At 39.1% G+C, this 22,789-nt stretch overlaps 1 protein-coding gene across 2 annotated transcripts in view; it reads right to left on the bottom strand.

Moving 5' to 3' along the window:
- Window positions 1–22,789, bottom strand: part of MAN1A1 (mannosidase alpha class 1A member 1) — a 140,805-nt gene that overhangs the window by 101,861 nt on the left and 16,155 nt on the right. Inside the window, exons 1-2 of one of the 2 annotated variants that reach the window (XM_050972437.1) lie at window positions 7,312–7,493; window positions 2,018–2,114 (exon numbers count right to left, since the gene is read on the bottom strand). In XM_050972437.1, coding sequence (XP_050828394.1) covers window positions 2,018–2,114 — 97 coding nt within the window. In that variant the 5' untranslated portion in view covers window positions 7,312–7,493. Of the gene's footprint in view, window positions 1–2,017; window positions 2,115–7,311; window positions 7,494–22,789 lie in introns of those variants that run through there. The other variant, XM_030235932.2, reaches the window with a different exon arrangement.

The raw sequence follows: 22,789 nt of genomic DNA, 5'->3' as shown, positions 1-22,789 counted from the left end.
ATTCTCCACTAATACAACTCAGAATTACCTTAGATTAGTCAACCAATTGCAATTTTACTTTTTTTTAAATAAGCAACAAGGAAGATAAGGAAACTTGTCTGTTCTTTCATGAAGGAAAGAAACCCAACACACAAACAGATCACCCTTTTACTGTTTTATGAAAAAGGTGGCATTTGTTGAATTCAAACATGAAAGTACAGATCAGATCTAATAAATCTGAGGACACTTGCAGAAAAAAGGTTTTGTTTGTAAAGAACAAAAGGTAGTTATGGATTTGGGCAAGGGTAAGGCAGACCTACTTGCAGATATGCTGCTCTTTGGTATTCTGAAAAGCAATTCAGCAGAAAGGGACCTCATGTTTATTTTGATTTGCACCAAGATCAATAAGATTGAAGGTGTTTCTAAGGAAAACTCCTCAGCAATAAGATAATATACCAGGTGACCATGATGAGAAACTGATCTGCATTTAGACTGGCTCTGCCTCTTACTCCTTTAAATACAGTTTTATTTTTCAATTCAACACTTGTCCTGTTTCACAGAGAATTGCACCTGAAGTGACTTAAACTCATGCAACATCCACAGAACTCCTGCTTAAGAATTTCAATGTCAATACATCTACAGCTTTTTCTGCAAATCCATGCAATATTAACTCAAACCTTAGAAATATTTATACCACTTCTGATTGGAAAGGAAACTACATTAAGTGTTTAAATTTTCAAGAAATTTTACGACATTTTGTTGTACTGCAAGAAAACAGAATTCCATTAAATAGTTCCTCAAACATATTAAATCACACAACTATCATTCTCCTGAAGACAGTAAATATTTATTTTCATTTTCAGAGAAGAGAAGGAAACAGAAACATGATGACTCAACCTTGAAGTTAACTCAAACTACTCTGGTTTCAAGAACTCAAACAGAAGTCCAATAACTAACTAGATAATAATTACTTACTAACATTTTTGATATTACCTTGGTGTAGCCAAGCAGTGCAGTAAGATCAATGTAGATGTTGTATTTTCCAACTTATTTCAGTAATCACAACTGCTGTCTCTAAGCAACCTCCAAATATAGTTAGAGATTTGATAAGTGCTCTATTTAGGCTGTTTTAGGAAATGTTTCCACTTTGAGCTATCTTTTGCAAACATTCAACAAAGTAAGTTCCTGTTAAAATCAAAATAATGTATTGATTTTGTTTCAGCTATAGAAATTAGTCCTTTTTTCAGCTTTCTGTTTGGAAAACAAGCTATTTGAATAGAAAAATTGGTGTCAAACAGTTTAATTCTTTGTTTTTCTGCAAAACTGAAGATAGTGACAGTTCATAGGACTATATTTATGCTTCCTCAGAGTGCTGTTTCTCTTCAGCCACAAGTCCCACTTGGACACTGAGGAAGTTGCCTCATTACACCGGATTCTACAGTGTGTCTCTCCTACCAGAACTTTTCACTCCCTTACTTGTTCTACACTGATAACAACTTGTGCTTTATTTAACATCTCCTTTACAATATTTAGAGGTGCTAACAACAGTTATATCAATGAAAAAGAAAGCCTGATAAGGGAGTCTGGTACAAATTAACACATTTTTATAAGAAATGGAAATAAATTCCTAAGAACTACACACAGCTTTAGCTACCTTCATGAGTGTAGAGAGTATTGTTTTTTCCTTGTATGGGATTTCTCCTCTTCTCCACCCCCTCCCCCTTAGTTCCCTGCTTATTGAATGTGGCATCAATGATTCCCATAGTAAATGATTAAGACAGGACAGCATTTATTGCAGCAAAACCATACTTTTATCATGCAGCAATGCCATGCTCCATTTATTCTCATTCAGACACTAATCTATAAAAGTCACAGAAAGCACCTACATTTCCTGTTACTTTTTACACATAACAGAAGCAAGAAACATCAGGCTGCATGACAGGGAGCAGCAAGAAAACATGTTTATCACTTATAAGCTTTGCAGCTGATTTACTGTTCTATGCTAACGTCACTAAGCACAAAAATACACTGTACTCACCAAATAAATTGCTCGAATGTCCTTGCTTAGATATGGGTTTCAGTTCATTTAATCCCCATGCGTAACGCTTATAATTATCCCAGGCGTGCTTCATCATCTGTAGGGAAACGAAAGCAGGATTATAATGTTGATTTAGCAGGAAGCCACAGCAAACACCAACTTGAGGATATTCTCAATATTAAAAACATTTAATTCAATTCTTAACCAAATTCCTGCTGTATGCATTAGATCTATGAAATATTCAATAAAGAATAACAGTGGCACTGTTTTCCAGGTGGCAATGGGACGGCTGCTATAAGAATTACACGACTGTCCTCTCCACTTTTGTTACCTGCAAGCTTATGGTCAAGACACACTCAAAAATAATTAATTTTTAGGAAGGGAATTCATTGTGTCATATATCAATTCAATTGAGATGTTATTTCCCTTAGGCACACATCTCAGAAACTGAGGGAAGTAACATTTTTAAAGAAGGTTTTCCCCCTAGAACCTTTAGATTCTTTAAGGTGAACATAAAGCTTACAGTAGTTTACAGATCCTGGCAGAGACCTGCTTGCATAAAACTAGCTGGTTCAAACTCAGCACAGCTAGGAACAATAGAAGGATGGTAAAGTGGGCAGGCAAACACCTAGAAAATGTTTTAAGGTTTTTACAATACAATCTTTCATGACTATAAATGCATCTGTAGCTACTTTCACAAGTCGTTTTGCACAAAGAGATGAAATCTTTTACAACTGAACATATCACCACCAAATCACATTTTGCACGAGAAGAGTTGCCTCACAGATAAATACTGCTTTGGGCAACAGCCTTGCAGAGCCCAGCACAGCAGTGTTGCAGTAAGAGCAGGGGGCATCCACACCAGAAGCCAGGGGAGTGGGGTGATTTAGGAATAGCTCACACTGTCCATCACCAGACATATCTGGTGTGATCTGTCCTTTTTCAGAGTGGTCCAGGTGCATGTTCAGGAGCCCACGTGCCCCTCCCCAAACATGTGGTGAGAAGAATGCACACAGCTCTGCAGGCCTGGTGACAAACCACTGCCACTCCAGCAGGTCCAACACCTCCCCTTGGCAACCACCAGTTTTAACACCTGCTCAGGAACAGTCTTCTTTAAAGGTCAACCAGAAGCAGCATCACTTTATGCAACAGAAAGAAAGATTTTGCCACCTTGCTGTTCTTCCTCCCCTCTTGCACAAAGCAGAGTAGTGCTGCGAATGCCAGAGGTCATCTTCTAGACAAAAAGTGACAATTTCAGACCTTTTCAGAGATACTGCTTCAGGCTGTCAGATGACAACACTGTTCTGTCCTTGCTTTCAGATCTCTTCTTGAGGCCTTGTATGTCAAGGATAATTTTGTTAAATAACAGTTATAATCCTAAATTTAAAAGCAGCAGCCTTGGGACATGCTGATAATAGTAATCCTGCACTTTCTCCTTTCCTCTTTCCTTTGCTCAAACCTCAAAGAAATTATGTCAATTAAAAATCTGCATTAAACCATACTATAACAAATGACAACAGATTTTCTAGAATACTGCCATATTTGTGAGAATAAACATTTCTCCACTATTAATGGGAGAAAAAAATGCACATCTACCCTGCAGGAAAATTCACAGATGTTAATCTACACTACAGGTCTGGTTTTACAAATACAAAAATTGGCAATGGCAGCTAATATGTGAGCATTTTCAAGCAAAATATTAGCCTGGTGTCAGATCTCAGCCGAAAGGCAGCAAGTCAGAGGCCCTGTGGAAGTGGTCTCAGGCCATGGATAGCAGCGATATGCCGGATGGCAGGAGCTGTGTCCACTGCTTGACTTCACTGCAGAATGGCTTAGGAGCTCTCCCAGGATGGGGATTTTGTCTCAAAGCAGGACTGGTAATAGGCAGCCAACTGGCAGGCTTTATGACTATGGGCCCAGTCCCTGGCTACAAGGATCAAGACTGCATGAAACCAATAATTTGTCCACAGCATATTTTCTAATTTATCAATTAAAATTTTCTGGTAATTTTGCCTGTTTTACAAGAAAGACTTATTCTGCCCTGCCATCATGTCCCAGACCTGCAAGTTCAGCTTTAGATATCAACATACAAATTCTCAGAGATTTTGAGAGGCTAAATCCTAAGCTTTGTCAAAGCTTATTTTCTCGTGCAATCACATCAGAATCTTTTCATTTGCTTAATCTTAATCAGGGCACACCACATCAAAGGTTGTTTTTCTGATTTTTTGTTGGTGTTTTTTTTAATAAAATAAACTTAATTAAGTGGCCTGAATCAAAGGGCCTAAAGATGTAGTATTATAACAACATTATAATTGCTCCAGCCATTACTGGCATTGACCTTCCCTTTTTCCCTCCTTTTTCTCCTTGCACATCTATGCTCCTTCTCTTGCATAAGAAATGCAGCAGTCCTCTATTCTCAAAGCAAGTCAGTTCAGGAAACAGAAACTTTTTGCAAGTGATATTCTTGTTCTGAGTATCAATTTTGTCTTGCCTGACTCCCCAAATCAGATGGTCATGGGTATCAGTCACCAAGAGGGAAAGGCAGGAACAGCTCCAGACTGGTTCAGTCCAGCCACAACAGTCACAAAGTGTGTGATGCTACAAGATGTTTTGGATGAATCACTTGCCTTTAGTTTTTCTCCATGGACTGACACTTCAATGATATTGTATCATAAATGTATGCATGATTTGGTAGCAGAAACCACTCTGATTACCCTATAGCTCATCAACCCCTAGCTAGTAAGTCAGGAAGATAACCCAGACAGCAGACACTAACTTCTAATAACATTTTTACGTATGCCAATGAACACCAGATGGGTTGTTGGGGTTTTTTGACAAAAATTTCCTCCCATTCTGCTAACTACTCAGGTACATTTACCTAATTGCTTCCTAGGAAATTACAACATGTGGATTCCACAAGCCAAGCAGACAAGAAAAATAAAACCCAACAAAACCCCCCAAAAACCAAATAATAAACAAAAAAGCACTGCTCTGCCTAAACTTAAGGAAATATTCCAGTACGAAAAACCCTACCAGAATTTACTGAGCAGATCAAATTCATCTCTTTCGGCTAATCAAAGTGCTCCTTAAAACTCTTCCAGAAAGCCTGGATTTAGATAAAGCCACTGAGGTTACTGAGTAAATTTACCCCTAAGAAAGGACAGCCTTGCTTAAACATTTGGAGATTTATGGACATACACTGAAAGCAAAAGGCAGCTCCAGAAGCAGTCAGTGAGCCCTCTAGTGTTCCAAAAGAAACGAGTCATTCCAACTAGACACAACCGCGAATGGCTCTTGGCAAAAAAGTTATTAGCTCGTAGAGTTACTGTGTTACTGGGCAAAGAGCCCGCAGACACAGCAGCCAGAGAACCCTGCCTTAATCAACACTGCCTTGCTACACAAGCGACCTTGGGCATCTAACCCATCAAGAATTCTCAATTTCTAGGATTCAGTACATCAGAAGTACTCTACATTCTTTCCCTCCTGTGGAAATTACAAAACCATATTAGGTTTCCCGCTACATTAACTTCCTCCCTGTAAATAGCTTCATTTTCTATGTAACAATGAAAAAGTTCTAAAATATTGAGGAGCAATTTTAATAGACCCAGCTCACCAAGGTAATTCTTTGCTTAGGCAAAGCTCCTAGCACTGGTACTTCAGAAATGAATTTTAACAAGTTTTTTTGAGAAATCCATCTGTCTTTGCAGACTTCACCTTTTTTATTTGTTTGCATGGGATATCACCAAATCAACCATTACCTCCTGATTTTTTTTTTTTCCTTGGAAATTCACAGAGAGTCTTCTGATCACATCTCTGACTACCTGTACAAGTGCTGTTGATCACTTGAAATTTCTAAAGGTCACAGTTACTGAGAACTGGTATATCAACACATCATTACTGATGATGTTAAAAAGAGAAATTCCCAGTGAGGGAGACTCCAACAGCTTTTGACTAAATGATTCTTTATACTCTTAAACTCCTCTACAGTATAACTAATAAAATTATTTTAATTAATTAAATAATAGTCTTCCAGGATGTTAATAGGCAGAGTTACATTTGTATAGAAGCATCCCTCAGTTCTTCCAGTTTTACTACATGTTTAAAAAAAAAATCCCAGAATGGTTGGGATAGGAAAGGAGAGATGATCTGGAGATCAATCACTTCCAGTCTCTGTGCTAAAGCAGGTTCACCCACAGCAGGTTGCACAGGATTTTGTCCAGGCAAAAACTCTCTCTAGAGAAGGAGAATCCACAACCAGCAGCTTGTTCCAATGCTCATAGTAGAGATGTCTTTTCTTCACATTTAAGTGGAACTTCCTGTGTTTCAGTTTGTGCCCACTGCCACTTATCTTGCTGCTGGGCACCACTGAAAAGCCTCACCCCATCTTGACCTTAAGATATTTGTATGAATTGATAAAATTCAACCTCAGTTGTCTCTTCTTCAGGTTCAACAGGCCCTTACCCTTTCCTCATAACAGAGATGCTTCAGTCCTTTCATCATCTTCGTAGCCTTTTGCTAGATACTCTCCAGGAACTCCTTGTCCTTCTTGAACTGGGGAGCCCAGAAAGGTTCACTGAACCTCAAACTCCAGAACAGACTGACAGCTCTTTCTCTGTGAAAGCAGAAATAAAACCCTTTCCTACAGCCATTAAATTGGCTAACTAAAAGATGATGACAATGCACTCCCATTTGTTGGTATTTTAGTTACTGTCATCTTTCAAAGCACTCTAACACAACACCTAGAGAGGACATACAAGTCACTTGAAATTTGCAAAATACAGTTCTATTCAAACATTGACATAAAACAACAGTGATGCTGAATCAGCACAGTAAGAGTGGTGTTTAGATGGAAAACCTTGCAGTACCAGGTGGAGTGAAAATAATAACTTAATAAGGTTTATTTTTAGCAGTTACATATAAGTGGGGGAGATGCAAAAGAGGATGTCAGGAACAGAATTAAAACACCTTTTAGAAGTGGGATATTAAGGGAGAAAAAGGATTAATTGCATGAAATAGTACCATGCTGACCTTCAACAGAGCCATTTAAATCTTGCCAAGACAGAGGAGGAAGGCAGAAGACTAAGCTAACTGAAAGTTCAAGAAATGAAGAGATAAAAAAACCCCAAACAACTGCCTCCCAAATCAAGCGTCCCCCGACAACAAACCTCTGAAGAAAATGTAACAGTTTATATAGTCTCTATTAACTCCCACCCCTAGCTTGAATAATCTTTTTTTTCTCAGTTTACACTGATCTTTCTACACATTTAATTATTCCCACCTTTTAAACTGCTTACCAGAACTACATGTTCACTCAGGCTACTCTCCCTGCATCTTCTCTCCTTGCTGCTGGAACAAAACCATCATTTTTCCACAGTATCAGCAAGGGTAAGGAAGTCCCTAAAATTAGTGAGAAACCTCAACAGGCATTCCACTTGGGCTTTCCTCCTGAAAAAATCAACTTGCATGGCTGAGGACAAGTTCTGGGTCTGGCTGGGATGGCGTTAGCATCCATCACTGCAGCCCATATGGTGTTTTGAACTGGTGCCTGAAATAATGCTGATAACACAACAGTGTTTTGGCTGTTGCTGATCAGCACTTGTAAAACAGCAAGTCTTTCTCTTTTCCCAGCTCCTGCCTCTTTTCCACTCCCCCTGAGAGGGAGAATGGAGGAGGTGGCTATAACACTGAGAGGGGGACAGCAGGGAGAGCTGACTCCAGTCGGTCAAGGGGTTATTTCCTACCATGCTAACATCATGTTCAGCAACAAAAACTGGGGCAGAGGAAGAAAGAGCAGTTTTCCAAGGTGGGTGCTGTTCAGCAACTGGGCGTCAGTCTGACTGTGGGAGGATACGAGCAATTGCCTTCGCACCATTTGTCCCTGTCCCCTCCTTCCTTCACCGAATGAATGGGCTTTATCTTGACCCACCAGTTCTCTGGCTTTCATTCTTCCTGTTCCCTCCTGCAGCCCACCTGGGCCAGCAGCTGTGTGGATGCTTGGCTGCTGGCCCTGTGACCCACCACCGTGTCTCGTCAGCGCAGGAAGTTTGTGACCACAACACAACCTTCCGGTTTCTTTGCTCCGATGAAATATTACACCGACATTAGCAAAACCTCAAGTTTTAGAAAGCCTTATATTCTTACTTTCTGTTCCCATTACTGTTAACCAAGAAGGTAACTATTCTGCAAACTATTCTGCATAACTTGTTCACAGCCACTGAGAACCAACCAAATTGCAGCACAGAGGAAAAAACCATTATAAGAATTTATTATTAGCAAATGCAATACTACCTTTGAAATTGTTGCCACCAATTAGGAGTTCTCTGTGAAAAACTGTATGATCCACCTTCAGCTGATTCACTATCACTTTCAAAAAGCTGTGCTGGATATATGAAAGCTTTGCTTAATACGCTCTTACTGAATCTACTGATTACCACAGTGAGTAATTTTTAGAAAGACACAGCCTTTGTTTCTTTAGCTGTGTTTCAACATTTCCACAATGATTTAGTGTAACATTGCACTTTAAAGAAATACAAGTTATTAACTGAGTTAATTGAGCTTCTCTTGAATAATAAGCAACTAGCAAACATGAAGTAATAGGTCAATTTTCTTTTTATCTCAATACATTACACTTTTTCTAGGATTAGCAAGCACAACTATATTGCAAATTCATTTGACATTTTCCCTTGTTTCTGAGCATGATCTTTGTTACCTTTGTCAATATGCACTGTTATTGCTTTGGTAGTGCTTTAAACCTTTAATTTCAATCTTGCAGTTCTGCATGCAATCCTAACACATTCCAATGTCTTTTCCATCTGGAAGTCTTTTGATCACTAATAACTACCTTGACTTTTTTTTTTTTTTTAAGTAATTTTTATCAGTATTCACAGTATTCAGACTTGCCCTATAGTGAAAATTCTAGGTAAAGATGTAAGGTGTCCTACTGTAGTTATTCTTATTAGTTCACAACCTTATCTAAGCAAACATGCAGATCTGACTAACAGTGATACGTGTCTGCTTTAGGCTCTTTCAGTTACTCTGTCTACTGTTATGCTGGACTGCTGACAGAATTCACTATAAGCAACTTTCCATAAAACAAAAACTTAAAGTTAACTTTAACACCAAGGTTCACTAGAAAACAAGTAAAAACTGGTTTATATCCAGATCACTGTTTTCTATACATAGAATTGTCTCGAGTTTATTTGCAAACTAAAAATTAGCAACTATAGTTGAATTTCATTTTAAACTATTTTCTGTTACTGTTTTTTTACTTCAGATACAAAGCCGAAGAAATAATCTCAAATGTATAAAGGTTCATCTCAGTTGATACTGGTATTTTTTTTTCTCTTGAATCTGACAGAAGATGATACAAATGACAGACTCCCTTTCTCTACTGGCAACAGAAATCTGTTTTTTTTCCTTCGAGACATTTAAAATAAATCCTGTCACTATAACCTTCACATAAATAATCACTCTTTATCTGTCAGCAGGAAGATTATTGCAAATCAGGAGCTTGACAGATTTTTGGTGTTTATAACCTCATTTCCCAATGTCATCATCCTGACTTAAAAGCAAACCACACAGTGTCAATGTTTGTGTAATAGTCACTGCCCAAGTGTCACCATTTCTAATTTAGCAGGTGGATGATAACCATGCTCTGAAGCCCTGGCAGGCTGGAGGAGTTCCTGTGAGTGCTTCCTGATAGAACTTCCACCCAGCCAAGAAAAGCCACAAAGGAGACTTTAGTGCTAGTTCATGGGCCAGCAACAAGGATTCCCAGTCACTGTTTTCCACGAAGGAGCACACAAGGGTTTGGGGAACACTTAGGTGCTCACAGCTTCCTTGTGCACTGTGATAGGAATGAAGGACTCCCAACAACCCACAGGTTCATCCAGCAGTAGGGCACTGCCAGACACAAAGTGGGGGAAATACCCATACCTCCTACCACGACTAAGGTAGAACTAAGGTAGCCAAACTGGATTACAGGATTTTCCCTTAATATTAAACATGCACATCATATCATGGAATACTTTACAGGGTTCTGTATTTAATGATCTGCATTAAAGGGATATGCGAGCAAATTCCTACTACTCCTCAGCATTTAAGTATCTTACAAATTATTCATTTCTTGTCCACAAGGACAAATTAAAATTTTAAAAAATCTTTAATGCAAAAATCATTTGCATAAAAAAAAAAAAAGCAAGAAAAAACAAAAATCTCAAGGCCTATTCTGAGAATTAATTCATCTTTTGTACTGCGAAGCACTTCAAACCCCTCAAATGGAAAGCCTTACAGAAATGCTAAGTATTATTCCCTCATGTGTTAAGTTACAGATAAACTTCTATTCTTATATTTTCTATTCCTCACAGTAGCTTGTAAGCCTCCTTAGGACTGTATTAAACTATCCAACTAATATTCATCATGTGCCGTTCTGGGCATCATTTATTAACCAGGGACAGACTCTGCACAGTGCTTCATTCTGTTACTCATTTTAAAAGGAATCAATTATCCTATTAATTCTGTAACAAGAATTCTAATTAAAAGGTAACTAAAGAGAACAGGAAATTTGCAGGTAAAGTATTTTCTACACTTATTCTATTACTGCACATTTTATTTAATGCACAAGTACACAAGAAAAAAGAGACTATTTCATGTAAGAAATAACTAATAAGAACAGCAGCCTAATGCTTTGATGTCTGCATAAAAAAAAAATCATTTGAAAAATGATTGTATGACACATGAAACTAATCCATGATAACAAGTCACGTTTTACTCATTTGTCAGGCGTACCGCTCTTTGTTAACTGAATATAATTGAAATATCTCTCTTTGTTAACAGTACTGTACTGCTAAAATTATGAATTTACTGAAAAACTGGAGATACCAGAATATTTTACTATTAGTTTCAGAGAGCTGGGCTACAGTGCATTACCTGTTGAATTGTTAATTTTAGTAGAAGACACAAGAGTAATAAGGCAGAGAAACCTGAAAGAAGACCTTCAGGAAGGAAGAGTTTACCTGCATATTTCCTATATTATATAATTCAGTTAGTGTATTATATTAGCCAATATCTACAGCCTGCTTCTTACCTGGCCATCTCACCAGTACAGCTACAAGAAAAACAAACTTTTTGGTGCAGCACAGAAATATCCTGAGACCCCTTCCCTGACTAATCAAAAACTAAGAAGGCAAGAAAAATGTATGGCCCTTCCCACAAAGAGCACTGTCCTTGCACTTACTGTAACCAAAAGTCTGTTTAATTGCAGCCAAATGAAATAATCTAGTTCAGGGAAATAGAAAAAATGGTGGTTCAAAATCTTGCCCATATAGTTACCCAAATAACAGCATTCATTCTGCCTTGAACCAGCCAGAGTACATCAGTTTTAGCTCAGTTTTACACTCATTCACTCAACCCCAACTGTCTTCCACCAAAAGTATAGAAAACAAAATAGACATGCAAGAAAATTGTATTTCCCTACCAAATTGAGGGGTTTGAATAATCTTTTTCTTATTATTTTTCATTTTCTCTCACAGGTAAGCTAGGATTTGAGTATGCTCTCTGGGCATTTAAATAGTTTTTCCTGAAAATATCTGCTTTGAAAGCATCATTAGGATATTGTTGAACTCCTTCCTCCTCCAACTCTCAGTTACCAGTGGGTGAACAAACCACACATTCCCACTAACTACAGGACTAAGTAGAGAAAGAAAAGAAAATAATAGTACTGAGGTACAGTATTATGAAATTACACACAATTTATGTAAACAACCGAAAATCTTCTTTTTCAACTTATGCCACTTGTCATTTATGTCAGTATACATAAACAAGACAGAAATCTTGAACTGCCCAAGTCATCCAGTTCCAAACAAAAGTGCAGTCTAAAGAGCAAGCCATACAGCCTCTACCTTACAACTTAGCAACTGTTACCAAGATCCGCATTTCAGAAAAAAAAATGAAGCCTACAGCCTGTCACTCAAAGCCACTGCATTTCTCCAAGGCTGTCTTCTTCAACACTTAATATAAAAAGTCAGGTGGGCTCTTTAACAGATACAGGGGAAAAGTATTTCCTTATCACTAGTACAAGAAATAGATGATGTTTCTTCAGACAACCTATTATTTCAGCAGTTTGGGTATTTATTTTTTTCTTAAATCTCTGTGGTGGATAAATCAGTGATGCTCTATTGCTCTGTTTTTTTATCTAAGGAGAGTCACTGTTCGCTATTTGTTTTTAAGAACCACATCGCAAAAATGTTTTGTGTTAATTAAACACCCATTAAAAAAGAAACATATCACATTATAAGGTAATGTGGAAGAATTCAGGTCATTGTTCATTACTGACAATAACCAGAAAGAAAGCTCAAATATTTTCACTTAAAACAGGAAAGCATTGAAGAGTTGTAAAAAGAAATTGCAGAATTAGTAGTAGCCTCTGAAGTTCATGCACAATTTGAATAATGTCATAGAAGGGAAGGCAAAAAGAAAGCAATTTGTGGAAATACTACTATTATGAAGAATAGTGGTATACATAGACTCATCCCACTCAGTGTCATTTCTTTTTTCTTAGTCTACTTATGACTTGCTACAGTTTCCAAGAACTCCCAGGCTGAACAGTGTGAACAGTTCAGCTCCTGCACCTGCATGATACAATCATGCTTTTGTTCTCTTTTTCCTACTATTCTTTAAGAAATGATTTGGTAATTTTGGCCTCTAATTAGATGATAAATTTTTCATGGCATGGACTGTATGTCCTACTTGTTTTTAGGTACCTGGCACTCCACAGCCATGCTGCTAGTGAAGTTCCCAATCTCAGCAGGGGCAAGGCAAATAAAAAAGTAAGCAGTACAATAATAAGCAGTGTTATGCAATACAACACAGACACAGGAAGTGATTAACATCAAGGTGATTCAAGCTGCTGTTTCAGGGCATGATTAACATACACCAAAATGAAATTAGATACTTTCACACATTCTGAACCTCAATCTCCCCTTATATGCTTCTAAGTTTTATTCTGCTACTAAAGCCAGTAACAAAGTTTTGGCCACCTTGTTGAATGGAAATTGTCAGTATATCCAGGTCTATCCAGCATGACTTTTAAGATAGAAACAACAACTAAAAAAAGCAACAACAACCTTCTTGAAGTTTCTCCCCCTTGCAAAATTAGTCTACATTCATCCCACAATCCTGCTTCCCTACCAGGGAATTGGAAGTGACAAGACAGTATCCTCGATGGTAAGAAGTTTCAGCGGTGAGATGAATGGCAGACTGGCATTGAAAGACAAAATACATTACAGATGTATTTTTAGATGAATTTTCTTTAATCATATTTTATTTTATTTCCTTGTACTTGATTGAAGCAATCACTTTTAAATGTTTTTTTAATTGCAGTTTTTTTCCTTAAGAAAAAAAAATGAAACATTGAGCCATGCATTATTAGTCGATTTGGGGCCATTACCAACTTTAGTTAAATGGCTAATAACAGTAAGTAAAAACAAACAAGATACAAAAGCTACTAGAGTTTCCCAGTTAATGAGAAACTTACTAGAGCTTGATGCTTCCCCTGAATACATGAAGTGCAGGGCACTTTGAGTTTTCAAAAATGCTGGGTGCTGATAATAAATACTTCACCCATCCTCAGGCCACCAGCTTTGACAAAAGGCCAGCTCTTCCTTTCCCCTCCCCTCTCGTCTCTCCAGCATGCAGTTAGAGAGGCTGAAGTAGTCCACTGCTAAAGCTCATCACTGTGGCCACGGTGAAACTGCACCTTCCAAAGTCAGAGAACTGTTCACTGAAGAGTATTTACATGGATTAATCAGATACACAGATGCTGCAATGGATCAAGGGCTAAGTCTGCATCATTACCTCTACCACCAGGAAAGTCTCTTCATCCTAATATCTACAGTTAGGGCAAAAGGATGGGACTGATTCCCAGCAGCTGAAAACCAGTTACACCTGGGTCAAAAGCAGGTGACACCTGAAGAATATGATGCAGTGCAACCTTACCAAGCTTGTAAGCAACAACTTTATGGTGGGGGAAGGAAAACCAACCTGGGAGCCAGGGCTGCTGTTGGCAGAGGTCAAAACAGGCTGGAGAACAGGCCAACAAGAACTTCATGAAATTTAGCAGGGTTCAGATGGTGCCAAGGACATGGAGCCACGTGGGCTGCCCAGGGTGGCTGTGACAGCTCTGCTCTGGGGGGTTCCAGCACTGTGGGGGCACAGACCTAAGCAGCCCTGTCTGACCTTGGATCAAGGACCTTCTCTCATTCCTCCAGAGTGAGTTATCCTGCAGTCCCACCAAATTCAGTATGGACTGCACATATTTATGCACATTTTATAGGGCAAGTAAATTGACTTGCTTTTCCTGATCAACAGGGACACAACTCAAATTTCAGCCCAGGATTGTGGCTGTTTAAAATATTCCAGATGAAAATCATGAATTGTTAAAGGCTTTTCCCAGCCTTCAGAAATATTTCAAGGTATTTTCTATATTGAAAAAAATATGTCACCTATGCAAAACACTGCCAGCTCATTTCTCACAGGAAGTAAGAGCTATCTACTTATGGCACCAGTATAGAAAGATCCAAGAAGAACAGTTAAGATAGTCAGACCCTGGCGAAATGTGATGAAGATCCAGTGTCATCAGAAATTCATGATTTCTGCCTGTTTCAAATTTACATCTACTGATCTTGGTCAGAATTGATCAAACAGCTTTTTTAGGGCTGCATTTGATTTCAGAAAAAATATTATTTTAAGAAGTATTTATTTCTGTGGCCCTATCTCCAGGAAACACAGGTTGTATAGTAGCAACTTTTCTAAGGTGAAAATTTCTTGCTGTAAATTAATCATCACATCTAGCTGTGCACACAATGAAATAACCACCAAAACAGGAAACCTGTATCAGCTATTTTCCTTCAGCAGTTTTAGCACAGGGTTCGAAATGGATAGTGTAAGCTGCCTGAACATTACCATTCTTTGTGTGGCATTTTTTTTCTCTTGAAACATTTATCTGATTAGGTGGCCTGTGGATCCTGACACAGTCAGTACTGGTCAAGTTCCCCAAATACAGGACACTCAGACCTCATGCCTTTGCTTAAGTCCACTACCACAGAATATACATGATACAAAACAGTGGCTGGACTGGCAAATTAACTTTCCAGTTCATGTAAACACATCGGCAAAAATAGTTATAAGACACTTTCCCCATACCCAACAGGTGAAATGTACCTACTGGTATCTGTATTTGCTTCTGTCAGGCTGGAGTAATGATGGCACCTTGGAAATAATGCCTTTATACTGAAAAGTACAACTCTGCCATGAATCCTTTTGTGGAAGGGTGCTGCTTAAGAGTAAACTTAAAAATCTAAACAAGTCTGCTTTTATGTACTGAAGTTAATTTAACCCTTAGGCAGTATCTCTTCCAGTGCTATACACAGAATATTAGTGTATACAGTAATACTTTATACAGTATTTTCTTATATATCCAAATCTTCCTCAGCAATAAGCAGACATAATTGACACAGAAAATCATAACATGGTTAATAGTTCATCAGCTCCATGTGAGTTTTGGAAGAACTGTCACAGGCTTATGGAGAATGCCTCTGATCATGTTTCATGGCAGTCAAAAGAATCAGATGCTCAGTTATACAAGACAATGAATGCAAAACCATAAAGCCATTATGAGATAAAACCAGCCACCAAGGATACTAGTGGTCTGTTCCAAACATCTCCTGGCAGTGGAGGATACAGGAGAAAAAGAAAGGATTCAATTAAGAGGCATGAAGATATTTTCCTCAACGGAAAGGATGAAAAATGGGCAACAAGATAAAAATTAAGACATGAATAAAGCAAGGATTGTTCCTGAATTACTTTGTAAAAGACAAAAGGACACACAAACAATTAGGTTTGTTACTGAAAAGGCAAACACTCAAAAATCATTGCCAGAAGATACAGTGACAACCAAACAGGATACTGAAGGATTTGAGAGAGCAGATGATCAGAGAAGCCCAAACTCCATATTTGATTTCCTAAGCTGTTAACAAAAAGTGTGTCAAATGCAGTTTTCACAGCACAAATGGAACATAATTTTAGTTTGCACTATCTATAACACAGATAATGGCATGATGACTTTTATTAGGAGATACCTTCTACCCCACACACCCCGTAGAGACTTTATATTATAGAGTCATATGGTTATGATTAAGGTTGGAAAAGACCTCTAAGGCCACCAAGTCCAACCATTAACCCAGATCTGCTAAGGCCACCAAAAAAATATGTCCCTAAGCATTACAACTACATATCTTTTAATAACCTCGAGGGAGGGGATTCCCTGGGCAGCCTGTTTCAATGCTTGACAATCTTTTTGTGAGAAAGTTTTTCCTAACGCCCGACCTAACCTCCACTGGTGCAATTTGAGGCCATTCCCCCTTGTCCTATTGCTTGTTACTTGTGAAAGAGAAACCTCACCTCACTACAGCCTCCTTTCAGCAGCTGTAGAGAGTGATAACATCCCCCCTGAGCCTCCTTTTCTCTAGGCTAAACAACCCCATCTCCCACAATGGGTGAAAATATTAGCTTTTCACTGCCATCCAAACTTAGTTTCTCAGCATACATGGTGCCTCACACAAATAAGCTACCATAAAAAATTTAGAAAGTGTGAAGCTTCTCCATAATACAATGCATTCAACAGCTACCTGTCATTTCTGACCCTTCCTAAGAAGGAACAGGAAAGCCAGCTACTGAGAGAAAGGAAAAACTATGGATGTGACTTGCTTTCCAGCCACCCTTTTTTTTTTTTTAAATTCTCTTGCTTTTTTTCAGGCAGGTATGTAAAACCACACAAGTCTCCCAGAACCCCTGTTGATTCCTCACTTGCATTTCAAGATTCCTTAAGAGAACTTAATGTAAACTACAGTAGAGATGAGACAAAGTCCATGCTCTCCCTCAAACTGTTTTGCACAGTTCAGCCTAAAGTTAAAACTTTAGGGGCTTGGAACTAGGTGATCTTTAAGGTTTCTTCCAACCCAAATCATCTTATGAAAATAATCTAGAGAGTTTGCTGCAGCTGTTTTCTAAGATATACTTCAAAGATAAGCATAATTATATGGCAAAAGTGAAAAGAAAACATTAAAAAAAATACCTATGTCAGGTCACCAGGCTACCAAGTGTCTGGTAGAGTACAGCCAAGGATGAAGTTTGCTGTAGAAAATCCACTTGCCATGTTTATAAACAGCTCTCACTCAACACACGGAAAACAACCAACCAACCAAACATATACAAGCAAAAACCACATCAACTTCACTTGCTATGGATAGAAAGATGAATTTGACAAGCCCCTTGCAGGCAGGCTGATGGCTGAGGAGCAGAGCAGGCAGGGACTCAGCCTCCCCAGCAGCCTACTTGACAGGTCCTGTCAGTTTTCATTTCTGGCTTACTGCCTGCCCACGAGCAGCTTTTGTAAATTCTGAAGATTCTACTTCTGGGTGAAGCATTTTTTGAAAACAAATATATTGTTCTTTAGTCTCGCATTTGTTCCCTAAATCTCAAATTTATCCACCAGGAATGTTCTCTATCCAGCTCTGGGCTCAACCCCTTTTCCAGGTACCAAGTCCCCAAATCTCCAGCGCAAACAGCCATGGTTATCCCTATAGAAAGGCTTTAGGACACCTCCAGCTACATCTGCAGTTACATAAACATTGAGCTATGTGTGAACTGTATTATTCTGCAAGCTTTATGGGGGTGCAGGCGCAAAGAACTACAGACTGCCAGACTGCCGGCGCGGCAGGGCAGCAGGAGAGCGGCGCGGTGCCGAGAGAACAGGAGGGCGAGATGCTGCCGATAACAGCGGGGGAGCAGCTCACACACACGGCTCACCCTGTCCTGGGGCACCCCGACAAGGCAGCGACGGGACAAGGGGCAGGCAGGCGCTAGAGATAACAGACTGCTAGCTTTTCACAGCATTGAGGCCAGCGAGAAGAGCGAAACCAGGCTGGTTAACTGGGACGTGATGAGGATGACAAATGGAAAGAGCTGGGAAAGCAAAGAGCGGGAGAAGGGAATGCAAGGAGAGACAAATCGGGTGGTTGAGGGCACATTATCAATGCAGTGGGTGCTCTCCCTCCTGCAGGTGAGGAGGGGACAGCTAGAGAGGAGCTCCTGAGGTCTTAAAATATGGAGCAGACCTTTCCTCAGGGTTATAGCTCATTGATTGAGCATTTGGGTAATACTAATGGAACTCTGTTCATGAAAGTTATGAATTCTGTTTGTACCATTCTGAAACAATGCAAATAACTTTACTCAGGGCCCTTTTTTCATTGTTTTTCCTGTCTCAAAAAATAGATTTCTCTCAGGGCAAGGCAGGCAACAACCATTTCAGTTCTCAGAAGATACTCAACACTAAAAATGACTGCTAGATCAGAGTCGAAAAGGCGTATCTACTACAGTTTCCTACTCCTTACAAATACTTATGAACAGTACGAGCAAATAAACACTTCCTATGAGTAATAAGAGTGTTCAGAGCTTGAGAGTGGAAGACTTTTGGAGCCAGATGTGATGCTTGCATGATTAATAATGCCCAGTAGAGTTTTCTTCCACGAAATTACTCAACTGTTTTCTGAGCTTGTTTGAATTTTTTATACTCATAACATCCTGCAGAATGATCTCTATAGCTCTGCAACACAATGTGCAAAGAGCAGGTTTGTTCTGGTTTTATCACCCAGTAGTTTCATTTGATGTGCCTTATATTCGACAAACAGGAATATTTCTCAGAATAGATGTAAATAACACCACTAAGTACACTATAAAAACTGATGTCTTACCTCTTTCTCCCAATTACAGTGCTTTCCTAAAAAACACAGACTCCATTTCATCTTTTAATCTTAAAATTTTGAAACAAAGTCTGCTTTTATTATTTATTTTGGTAAAGATTGTTGTAGTGGAGAATAGACTTGACTGAAACGTATGATATACTTCCCTCTAATTATCTACTATTTTTGAATTAGAAGAAGCCAATGTGCTTTAAATCTTAGTACCTGCATTCTAATATGGGGAAGCAATTCTCATCTTCTCTGAAATACTTCAATAGATCCATCCATACGAACTTTATATAAAATAGCAATGTGTTAGCATAGTATCCAGTTTTCACACCGTGTTCATGAGCAGCATTTTTTAACTCTCAGTGATGAGCAGGTTACCTGCCTATGATCTCAGTCTCCACACATTAACTGATTTCAGAATCAAACTTCAGAAATCCAGAACTTTTAAGGATTCAAATATAGCATTTAGCATGCTAAATTAACATGCCTTAGATGTCTAAGATGACAGTTTAGGACAACAGAGGTTTCAGTCCTTCTAAGGATATAACATTGCACCAGAAGTACACAAAGTTCCTTTTTGAGCACAGAAGTTGAATACATGAGCTATTTAGACAGTTTCTTACAGTCTTTTGAAACTACAGTATGCTTCATTTCTAGAACTTATTTTTTCACAGTATCTCTGTTCAAAAATGAAAGAGGAAGAAATAGTCGTTGGTCTAAAACTACTTTATAACAAATATGTGAAATGCTTTAGTCAAAGAATTTGAGAAAGACTTTTCAGTTCTTCCAATGCTCTTCTGCTGCTGTGTTTAGGACTAACAAAGTAAAACTACATAGGTTTTTCATTTCAAGGTTTCCATCCTGTAATGACCACTTGAAAGAAAACTATCATAAAAAAACCCCTCTTGACACATCTATTGCTTTGGCTGCTCACTTTCACAAAATGCTGATTCATATTTTCTCCACATGCAAAAGAGATGACTGACCACACACAGAGATCTCATCTGAACATTGTGGCTTGGATCTGTAATTAGCAATGTTTTTAGGTTGTTCAAGTTTGTTTTAAAACCAGGACACATTGGAAGGTTCTGACATCATTTGTTTAGAGTAGGACACAATGTATCCTAGTTGTTTCCTGTTAATCATAACAATTCATCATTCCATGTGTCCAGTGATTTAGGGCTGCCAAGCACATGGAACAGCAAACTCGTTATGTATTGGTGTCCTGATTCTGGCTGGGATGGAGTTAATTTTCTTCTCAGTAGCTGTACAGTGCTGAGTTTTGGATTCACTAAGAGACTAATGTTGATAACACACCAATGTTTTCGTTGTTGCTAAGTGGTACTTATCCAAGTCAAGGACTTTTCAAGTTTCCCAGACTCTGTCAGCAGGTGCACAAGAAGCTGTGAGAGAGCATGGCCAGGACAGCTGACTGAACTGGACAAAGGGATATTCCATACATGGAACATCATTCTCTGTATGAAAACCAGAGCAGTCCTGAAGGACTGCACCCCATGGAAGGGACCCATACTAGAGCAATTCATGAAGAACTGCAGCCTGTGGGAAGGTCTCATGTTGGAGAAGTTTGGAAGAGACTGTCTCCTGCTGGAGGAACCCCAGGCTGAGGAAGAGTTTGAGTAGTCTGCCCCTGAGGAGAAAGGAGCAGCAGAGACAATGTGTGATGAACTGGCCACAGACCCCACTCGCTGTCCACTCCACCACTGGAGGGGGAGGAGGCAGACAAAATTAGCAGGGAAGTTAATCCCAGAAAGAAAAGAAGAAGGAAATGTAGTCTAAGCACTTTTCATTACCCTAATCAGTTTTGATCTCCCCTTGTTGAAGCTGTTTTGCCCATGACAGTGACTGGTGAGTGATCTCTCCCTGTCCTTATACCTACCCACGAGCCTTTCAGCCTCTGTCACCTGCTCAGCTGAGGAGGGGAGAGATAGAGCAGCTTTGGTGAGCATCTGACTTCCACCCAAGGTAAATCCAGCACACTCAGTTAAGCATATTTGCAAACTTTTAACTGGCATGGTTAATTGAGAGTTAAAAATTTACCTGCAGTAGTTAAGGAAGGCAACAAAGTACTGATGTGAACATTGCAGTGGAAATCTTATTGTCCCATCTGTCAGTCGTAAAAACAAACAAGCCAGCTCTATCACTGCCTTACCGTGATGAACACAAGAGACTCATTTCCTTGTATTCTACTTGTACCCATTAATAGCCTATATTCTTTTAAGGCTGTCACTTCTTTGAGGAAAAATCAGCTTTGAGCTTGGTCCTTTTACACGTACTAGTGTAGTAGCTTTGCCAAGAGCTACTAGGCAGTGTGTTCATCTGCTACTGACTCTGAAATAGGTCACTAACCATTGCCCCAGCTACATCAAAGCAGACCCCTCCAGAAGTGTCACACCAGTCAGGGCCCACAGCTGGAGTGCTGAAGAGCCTGGAGCTCTTCATGTCCCATTCAAGAGCAATGAGATGTGTCAGGAAAGCCTTTGGGCTGTACAACACAGGAGAGAAGGCTTTGCTCTGGTGCATGGAAATACTGGAACTGGTCTCATACCACGACCTCTGGCCAAAGAAGGAAAGCCAGAGTGCTGGTCCCACAATACACCACTATAATTAAAATGTGCAGCAGCTTAGGCTTTCCATTTCCCTACCTGACTTAATGCCTGCCTTTATATATGATGTCTCTGCTACTTGCTAATAATAGGTAAAAACCAGATGCCAGAGCAAGAAACTATCGAGCTTAAATACTGAGCAAGTATTTTACATTTTTTGAGGAAGTTATAAAGTCAGCATCAAAAGTCAATAATGCCTGCAGAGCAAGTGAGTGCTGTAATCAGACTGCAGACTAAACCCAAGGCAGAGTCAAGCAGAATGTAAAATGAAGGGTCTGCAAGAGAGGCAGCACCTCAGAAATTTGTCTGTATTTGAAGTTCCGTGACAGTATTAAATAAACTCAAATTCAAAAACTACAGTCTTCCAAAACACATGCCCTGAAAAACTTGTTTAATATTTGCAGTCTAGTGACTTTTTCATTGATTTAAAGAGAAATTGTTTGCTGCTTTCTTTAGGAGGAACTGTGTGGAGCATCATTTGCTATGTTTGAAAGCGACAGATACAGCTATAAAGAAAGGAAATCCACTTTCACTGCAGTGCTCCCTCTAATTCTCTGTCTTCATTCCCAACACTAATGAAGGAACATTAAAATGCTTCAAGAAATCATTGGGAAATGCCAGTTCCATGCCATCATGGCACAGTCACCTTACAAGATAGACAGTGGGTGAGTTCAATACCTCACCCCAGATGGAGGCATCTTTCAGTGATTCCATCTCTGTACAATAACACTCTTCTTGGAAGCAAATTAATGAAATATTTTGTTCATGGAAGGTATGTTTTTCACAGATCAGAGTGGACTACAGTTTTAGCTAGGTTTTAATCCACATTACAAAGTAAATAAAGGAATATATCTTCGACCTATGCCCAAATTTCAAGGAAAAGTACAAATATTCCACAATCTTCATTCCCTTTCAGAAACATTTGCCCCCTGTGCTCCAAAAGGCTTGGCACCAAGTGCACATGCCATGTTATTCTATGAATAACACCAGCACACACACTGTGATTTCAGGGAGAGATGATTTTTCAGTGGCAAAGTGTGTGCCAAAAAAGCAGTGGGGTTTTGGTGAATTTCCTTCTAGCTCTGATCTGGCAGAACCACAGCTGGTTAGAATTTTAAGTGTACTGCCAAAGTCCAAGGGAGAATAAAAAGAACATGAGTTTTTGTGCTGATCTGGGGAAAGTGGTTGACTGTACAGATCTTAAAAGGTCATGAAAAGGCAAAAATCCTTTTTTCCTCACAATACATATTTTCACTACTTTTCTGTAGAAACAGAAGCTAGTGGGTTTAGAGACAGATGCTAAAATAAAATAAATTCTGCTTTAAAAACCCAAATTATTTTTA

Source organism: Serinus canaria, chromosome 3 (genome assembly GCF_022539315.1).
Source record: "Serinus canaria isolate serCan28SL12 chromosome 3, serCan2020, whole genome shotgun sequence".
In the NCBI taxonomy this organism is placed as follows: Eukaryota; Metazoa; Chordata; class Aves; order Passeriformes; family Fringillidae; genus Serinus; species Serinus canaria.
The sequence above is the reverse complement of the archived record's forward strand: the minus strand, read 5'-3'. Positions and strand labels throughout refer to the sequence as shown.